At 28.5% G+C, this 9,436-nt stretch overlaps 2 protein-coding genes across 2 annotated transcripts; both read left to right on the top strand.

Annotated features, from left to right (window-relative positions):
• Nucleotides 1–334: 334 nt before the first annotated feature.
• Nucleotides 335–2,174, top strand: LOC108761223 (zinc finger CCHC domain-containing protein 4; the record flags this gene model as incomplete). The annotated part of the gene is made up of 4 exons (XM_018507638.1): nt 335–464; nt 553–1,097; nt 1,198–1,900; nt 1,972–2,174. Coding segments are annotated over exons 1-4 (1,518 nt in total), but the record flags the coding sequence as incomplete, so codon positions are not given.
• Nucleotides 2,175–2,655: 481 nt separating this feature from the next.
• LOC108761227 (neurophysin 1) lies at nt 2,656–5,319 on the top strand. The gene is made up of 3 exons (XM_018507643.1): nt 2,656–2,872; nt 3,667–3,871; nt 5,111–5,319. Exons 1-3 carry the CDS (start codon nt 2,747–2,749, stop codon nt 5,227–5,229), a joined length of 450 nt encoding a protein of 149 aa, XP_018363145.1. The 5' UTR covers nt 2,656–2,746; the 3' UTR covers nt 5,230–5,319.
• The last annotated feature ends 4,117 nt before the right edge of the window (nt 5,320–9,436 follow it).

The raw sequence follows: 9,436 nt of genomic DNA on the forward strand, positions 1-9,436 counted from the left end.
ATCGTTGAAGTTGCTTAAAATATTTCAATTGTAATTTATAATTTTATTAATTAAAATATTCTAAGAAGTTCCATTTCCGAGATGTGAATGTAGGTTAATAATACTTTTTCCTTTTAGTTCGTAACAATTTGTATATTTTACATTGCTTATATCGTCTACATGAATAAAATTCATGTAAGCCTAACGTTTAAACAATACATAAAATATGCAAATATAATCTTGAAATATAATAGACGCCACCCTGCTTAAAATCAGGTAATCATATTTGGCGCCAAATGGCATGACTCAAGCGATAAAAATTGTCGTGAATTGTCGCGATTCCTAATTTACCATCTAATATATGTATAGAGTCTGATAGAACCTAAACTCATCTGTGAATTGTTTACATGACAAAATTATGAACGACGCACGTGGTGTAGAATGTTTGTGGGGAAATCCCATAAATTATCCACAATGTCCTCATGGTAATTTTTTCATGTTATACATAAAGTTTATTATATTTATGTAAAAAAAATCGATTCTTTTGAGAAACAAATTAACCTTTTTCTGCAGGACCGACATTACTATTTGAAAAATATGTCGAAGAGGGAGTCAAGAAATTTTATGCATGTTCTGCTTGCCGTGACAGAAAGTTATGCAGATTTTATTTAAAATATGGACAAGAACTGTCAAAATCTCAAAAGCATATGTGGGAGCTGGAAAATAAAAAGTTCGCTCAGCGTTATGTTCATCAAGAATTATATATTCGCTTTAATAAACTTAAGATAGAATCTGTGGCGAAAAGGAATTATTGTCACAATTGTGAGAAATTAATATTTAATTCTGAAAAAGACAAGCATATGGATCATGACATTACAGAGAATTTAACTGATTATCAGATGCATCATCCAACAGAACTTTTAAGACCTTTAGAAAATGCGAAGAAGGAAGCGCAATATTTATTTTCTAAGAAATCTACAGAGGATATAATAAATATGCTTTTGAAACTTGGAGCTAAGCAGATCCTTTGTATTGGCACACCAAGAATACATGAATATATAATCGAGCATTATACAGATAAAATATCTTCTCTCCTTTTGGATTTTGATGGAAGATTTGTGAGTATTTTAGCAAAAACCATTATGTCAATTTGTAATATACTTTAATAATTTTTATAAGTATACATATATTTTACTAAATATATTTTTTACATTCTAGCATAACTTTTTTGGACCGCTGGATTATTGCTGGTACAATCTTTTTAATCATCATTTTTTTAACAAAAATGCCATTAATGTTTTCAAAGATTTGCTTACTCAAAATGAAGGAAAGGACACTTACTTAATATGCGATCCTCCGTTTGGTGGCCGTTTGGAACCCATATCGTTCACGATAAAAACGATATTTGACCTGCATACAAAATTGAATAAACATGTTTGTAATGACAATTCTTTCTTGAAAATCATGTTTATATTTCCATATTTTATGGAGCACATAATGAGAGAAAAAAGCAATCCACCACATGTCACTGGTGGCTTAAGAGATTTAAAAATGTCTGATTATAAAGTGGATTATGATAATCATCCCTTATTTATATCAGAAAAATATGGTAGAAAGCAAGGTTCTCCAGTAAGAATTTTCACGAATGTACCGTTAAATCTATTGGAACTTCCTTTATCTGATGGATATAAATTTTGTCAAGATTGCGCAAAGTGGGTTTCTAGTGAAAACAAGCATTGCAAGAAGTGTAAAGAATGTACTTCTAAAGATGGTCGAACGTACAAGCACTGCAATATATGTAAACGATGTGTAAAACCTACTTGGAAACATTGCCGAATTTGCAAAAGATGTATGTTAGAGAAACACACATGTGGTTCAATACCGAATATTGTAGGAAGATGTTTCAACTGTGATAAATTAGGTAAACATCAGTGACCACTTCTAAGACTTCCAATTATTGCTTCTATTAATATTATATTAATTTATTTATAGGTCATACTAGGAAAGAATGCCCTAATTTGCCTTCTACTGAAATCACAACTGAGACAAATATAAAGAAACGCAAAGCAGATTGTGAATTAAAAACAGTTAAGAAAAGCAAAGTTAGACATTCCAAGGAAGTTATTAAACAAAAAGCCATCCTGGTTGATAAAAAGATAGTCTTAAAACCAAGGAAAAATAAGAATTTAAAAAATAAAAAGCTGCTACAAATAAAATAACGAAATTAGTATAAATGTTTCTATATAATATTATAGTAAATGTTTAATTTTATGTGAATACGATTGATATAAATATTATATATATTTATATTAAAATTAAAATTGTATTATATCATTATATTTATGTTATTAGATATAAATATAATAAAATATTCGCTTTAATAAACTTAAGATAGAAATGTAATTATAATATTTATATTATTAAAAAATTCACGAATTTGTATTATAGTCTGTTCCTTTATATATTTTTATATCGGATCAGTATTTATTTATAGCAAAGAAAGCTAGAAACTAGCTTCTTCAACAATGAATGGAAGTATAATATCTTATTATACATTTATTCCCACACATAGAGATCGACTTGTTTGATTTCCATAATCTTTAGAGTGCTGTATTTCGAGTGGAAATATTCCCGAATACTCAGAAAGAATTTTAAGTAAGGAGATTCAATATGTATAAATACCCGAGAGAATCTCTCAAGAGGTACAGTAGTATCTTTCCGATCGTCTGTATATCATCTCGCACAACATCGCTAAAATCTCTTCAAGATGTTAAAGGAACTGATTGTTTTTGCGAGTTTGATTTTTCTGAGTTATGCTTGTTTGATTACGAATTGTCCTCGTGGCGGAAAGAGGAGTGATATAGCATCTTCTTTTAAAACTGTTATTCGAGAAGTACGTTATATGTTATACTACATTATATTTTTATCTTTACAGTAAAATTCTTTCGATTTTAACCATCTTCTTGCAAATAAATTTTATTTTATAAATACTTTAGCTTTTACTCAATTAAACGTGTTATTAAAAATTAAATAATTAGAATTTATTTATCTTGTATATTGCTCTTCTATTATTTATGTTGTTCTTTTCTATTTACAATGATTTTAATAATTACATTAATTCAAGAATGTATTTATTTTTATTTGCTCTGGTAAAATTTTGACGATCTGTTTTAAAAAAAATTTAAAGATGATCAATAGAGAATTTATAATATTATAGAAATAAATTATACTAATCTTAGAAACAAATATCTGTGTTCCGTTATTCACTGCGGGTATTGAAAATCTAATTCACATTACGTATAGTTGTATACTATAGATTTTCAGTATTTGCAATGAATAACGGAATGCATGATTGTAACAAAATCTCAGAAGTACAAAAAATCTCGAGGTTTAATTTTAATTGATTAACAATTGTTTAAATTATTTAACAATTAATCTGACAATTAGAAGATGTTTATCTGTGGAAATATATGATAAAGGAAACAAAAAAAATTTGTTACAAACAAGTTTTCTTTATATAACGAAACAAAATATATCTTGATGTTTTTATATATATAAATCTTGAAATTTTTTCTATTTATTTCCTAGTAAAATATTCACATAAATATTATTAATGATATTTTCATAAGTCATAAGTAAATACACAAAATATGTAATTCGTTCATATTTACTATAATATTCTCCTAGTGTCCTTCATGTGGTCCTAATCATCTGGGTCAATGCTTTGGGCCCTATATTTGCTGTGGCCCTAGTATCGGTTGCTTCATAGGAACACCAGAAACATTCCGATGCAGAAAAGAAAGTTTATACACCAGACCCTGCATTGCTGGATACGCAATGTGTCGTGGAAATACAGCAAGATGCGCTTCAAACGGAATTTGTTGCTCGCAAGGTAAATTGAAAAATTCTTGTAAATTGGATTTTAAATTTTATCTTTTAAAATTTATATCCTTAATACTCCACTTTTAATCGAGGTAAATAAAGTTTGCATCAAAAATCCACAACAGAATTAGAGTGTTATGTAAATATTATAATAGGAAACGTTGGTTATATAATAAAGAGATTGATATAGTAGTAATTGTAAAATAATTACTTTGCAATTAGAAATTAAAAGTTATCAATCATATAGCGCTGAAAAATTTTGACATATATGTATATATCAAAAACTAAAATTGTTTAACACATTATACATAGAGGAAAGGCCCCTATTATGAGATATCGAGTTCATTTTGGGTAAATGCTAGAAGTCTATGGGCAGAATTAAAAAAAGTAATAGGTCATTTGGAAGGGAATTTAATAAGCTGTAAGATAATGTTATATAAAATTTAATTCAAATTTCATTTTTTTTTTAATTAAAGAAATGTAAAAAGTGAGCAAATCGCAAGGTCAAAAAATTGTGCTTCTAATTAATATGAGATGTCCCGAGAAATTGATAATAAAATGCAAAGTATATCAGTATTGCAATTAAAAAACTTCATTTAATGTTTCTAAAATATAAACAAACACAGCCAGCGTGCACAAAAAATGAGCATGCGATAGATTATACTCAAAACTCGTCTTCAGACAGTTCGAATTAAGCATCGCAGAAATAGGCACTCGACGTTCATTCCGGTTATCCTTTTTGTTATTGTACAATAACACTTATACTTTAGCAACAATTTTCACTATGACATAGCAGCATGGGTTATTTCATATTAGAAATACCCTGGGTATCTCATATTACGATTTCCACGCCTTACGGTTTTATGATCATCAAATCTAACTTCTGCAATCAAGCAATTCTACATATCCCGTTTTTTTTCTATTAGTACGACCTTACTCTATCACTACTATATGAAGAATTTATTGCTAAATATTTATTTATTAAATAATAAACAAGATTTAAAGGCTCATCTCAATGAAATTTGAAGACATCCAAATTCTAAAATCTTTTTTTACAATGACTACTGGCATGATCTAATAATTCCTACTAAATAGTTTTCAATCCAAGAGCAATAAATTTATGGTGGAACCAATAGATAACGTTTATTAGTTAGCAGAAACGCCGCTATCTCATATTAGGCGCCTATCTCATAATAAGGGGCTTTCCTCTATATAAGTGAACTATGTATATGAAAAATATTTTGTTTAGCATCCTGCCATATGGATACATCATGCAAAATTTCCGATGTCGGTAATGATCGAAAACTCGATGACAACGTGAATGTGATACTCCCAGGCAACGAAGTCTCTAACGAAATACTTCAATAATATAACTAATTTCATATTAATCATTTAGCGTTCTGATATTTAAACATTCTAAACTTTATAAAAATACAATTATGCAGTATCGATAATGAAACAAATGAAAAGAATATGATAGAATAATGAAAAATGCAAACCTGTAAATTATGTAGCGTAATTTTTTTTAGAACAAAAAGCATTTTTTGCTATATAATATAATTTAATAATATATCAATACACATAACGTATATATTTCTTATAAAAAATGCAATATAAATTACTTATTTAATTTATATAACAATACAAACTTAATACTGTGACTACATAGTATATATGAATGAATTTTATTCTGTATTATTAATTACTTTAATACGGTAAAAATTTATCTATACATGCATAAATAATATTAACTTTTTATAGTATAAAATTACCATACCACACATAATATAAATATATTTTTGAATTTATCAATATTTATTGTATCTCCATCTTTACTTTTTTTTGTAAATAAAATTTCAATAAAATATGTCAATAAATATTTCACAAAATTATTGTGTGTCTTTAATTATGCTATATATAATAGTATTTATAAAGAGAGACAAATCAATAATAAATCATGATTACTGCAGCACATCTTATTTAAGAAACTTTGTCACAAACTTCTATATATAGAAGTCTGAGAGACGAATAAAATAAGCTGGCTTTAATATAAATATTTTAATAAGTTTTGTATAAAGATCAATTTTTTCCTCTCTTCCTCTAACTGGAATCCTGAGTATGTCCATGGACATACATTTATCAAGTGATTTGAAAAATCACTTGCAATATTATAGAACCATTAAATAATTTTACAATTTATTCAGAAATCATTTTTTTATGTGATTATTATGAATAAACAATAATTATGGAAATAAATATGGAAACATTCGTGATGTTATCTTTTGCTAAAATACTGGTTTGGAAAATTATTGAAAAGTTATATTTCTCTTTTTATAATATAAATGAAATAATATAGTGAATAATTATAATTGGGAACTACGTAGCTATATATATACTGGCGATAAGATCGTCTCCGGATATGAGTCGGGTTTTTTTTTCATATGCGCAGTGGATTCATTAGCAAAGTATTAATTTCCAGTAAATATAGATATCAGCTGCGTTTTTAGCAGAGAAAACTGTAGCTTTACAACTATTGTAAAATTTTTTTAAACGATTGGTTCTTTCCATTTACTTCTGTCTTTTAATAATTTAGGAAGCCGGTGGATTTTTGAAGGCGGTTTAATAGCTATAAGGCGCTCATCAACGAGACGTCTATCTGATGGTTTTAAATGAACAGAATTTTTACTGTTTACCCACGTCTCCCATAGTTGTTTAACAACGCCTAGTAGCACGCCGTGCATGTACTCGGCTAGAAATCTCCATATACAGTCGAAATAGGATAGAGTTATTAGCTCCGATTTGTCTTTCACTCCTTTTATAGTTCTACCTAATAAAAAACTATCTTCGACGTCATTCAAATATTATACATGGGAACGTTCAGCTGGATCCTCTTTAGTCATGAGATATTTCATACAGTTAGTAACATATTTGCTTTGAATATAACACCAACTACATCGTAGTATCCATTATATTGAATGCGATTTTGTAACACAGGGCGTGCAACAGAGTCGATAGGTATTGATAAAAGCATGAAAAAGAACGTATATGTTTCATTGGAATTAACTATTGTTATCCCTGTTTCCATTAAGTTCTTTATCTGTTGTAAAAAAACAGATAGCTACATATTCATTGCATTAGATTCTTTACTAGGAAACCACAATGCTGCAAGTATTATAGTTTTGAATCTCAGAATTAGGAGGTAATTCATTTATAATACATTGAACAGGCCACATGCTATTTTTACTGCTTTCAAATATGGGAGCTCCATCAGTATTCATATTTAATGTCAATACAAATTTATTATTATGACATTTATCTTTTATATATTGACAGTTAAGATATCTTTGGCCATCATGTACATCGGAAATTATATTGTTACTATAATTATCCACATGTAATATCTTGTTTCTAGCTCGTTTTGCATTCTCACGTAGTTCGAGTTGAATATTTTTATTCATCAATAACGTTCGTAATTGATATTCTAAATCTATTGACAAAAAGTAATTGCAAGATAATACTGATAAATTGTACTTCTTGTCGCATTCTTGGCATTGCATGCTTTTTCTTTTGTCTATCTCACTCCGCTCCATAGGTTCATGCAATAAAATGCAGCACTGTGGGCAATAAAGCGCATATTTACAATATTTTTATGGTGGATTAAATAGCTTTGACATTGAATACTTCGTCATATTCAAGTTCTGAAATCTTGGTCCAGCTAAGACTTGTGCAAATTCAAATACTCCATGTTTTGCTTCCTCTGATAAATTAAAGCGTAGTGCCAAAGCTAGAACCATGTTAAAGACCTCCCATACACTTACATTGGATGCTTCAAACATTATTGTACCACTCAAATATTCCTTATCAGATAAATCATTCTCATCTTCAATGTTTTCATGCTCAAATTCATTGCCGACACTACTACCTAACTCCAACATATTATTGCAATCTATATGCATATTATTTGGATGATTATCAATAGTTTCAATGCTTTGTGTACTACTGTTACGCTCTTCCATGTCTTCCTCGACACATTCCAAACATAAACTGTTATTATCCGAATACAGCTCTTCATGTTCGTCATTTTTATAGTCAGATGTTGCGATATTCGAAGAAGATATAGCACAAACATCAAATGAAACATTTGTCTCAGACATTAATTGTAAGCGTGACTCACGACCTGAAAATACCGTATAACTCGCGTTATACATATTCTTTAAAATATCAATACTGGACTGCAAGGAAAGACCGACTATAAAAATCGGAAACACATAACTATGCTAAGAATCCAATTGAGAAATGTTCATGATGCTACACTGATTTTTTTCTTATTAATTTATATATTATTCAAAGAATTTTTTTTCTAACATATCTTTTAAAAATGCACGCTTTAATGGTGATTCTATTTTAATTTTAAACAATTTAAAAATAAAGAAGAATACCGATTCTAAAATATAAAAAAATTATCAAAGATACATTTGTCTTATTCAATCTTAAAATTTAACAGCATAAAGTACATTATAGGACTTTGCCTAGTGAGAAATGAAATCGTATTGATATGTTAATTCGACGTCGAAATTATCAAATTGACGTACTGAATTAGACATCGATTTGACGTCGATTCCATTATCATTTCTCACTGGGTGACGTTTTCCGCCGTAAAAAATATTATTTTTACAATTTTAGGCAATTTTTATCATTGATTGTTTCTTACATGTTAAAAACATCAGAAATAATAATTTTTTTTATAATAAACTATATTTTTTACAGTGGAAAAGGCGAAATTCTACAATTAAATTTAATGTTTGCTCTGCCAAAGTATAAGTTACAAATGTATTATTTTTCAGAATTTTTGACAATATTTAAAATCCAGGTACGTCTTGAGTCGTAGAAAATTGACCATATTATGTCATATTTTATATTCTTCTTATATTCAACTGTGATATTGTAATTATTCTAGACAATTATAGTCGTTCAGACTTTTTGTTACATGATTATAAAAATTTTTCACCGTTTTTAGCCCGTTTTTAGCCCGTTCTTGCTCGTTTCTTGCACTCGCAAGCACTCGCAGTGTATTATGAAGGAACGATAGTTAATATACACAAGTATGCAATGAGTATTTTTGAGGAGATTGTCCGTTTTCAATACTCGTTTTTCCGCTGATGAACGAGAAACGTATACGCGTGTATTTTTGAGTAAATCGTCCGTTTTCAGCTGATGAGTGAGAACACGTTAATACGTTTCTCTTTTATTCCTACATTTTTATCATTTATTATAATTACCATATCGTACGATTTCAAATAAATTAAAATAGAAATTATATAATAATTCATTATTTAAAAGTATATACACAAGTATGCAATGAGTATTTTTGAGGAGATTGTCCGTTTTCAATACTCGTTTTTCCGCTGATGAACGAGAAACGTATACGCATGTATTTTTGAGTGAATCGTCCGTTTTCAGCTGATGAGTGAGAACACGTTAATACGACGTTTCTCTTTTACTCCTACATTTTTACTTATCATTTATTAATTACCATATCGTACGATTTCAAATAAATTAAAATAGAAATTATATA

This window comes from Trachymyrmex cornetzi, unplaced genomic scaffold (assembly GCF_001594075.2).
Source record: "Trachymyrmex cornetzi isolate Tcor2-1 unplaced genomic scaffold, Tcor1.1 scaffold245, whole genome shotgun sequence".
In the NCBI taxonomy this organism is placed as follows: domain Eukaryota; kingdom Metazoa; phylum Arthropoda; class Insecta; order Hymenoptera; family Formicidae; genus Trachymyrmex; species Trachymyrmex cornetzi.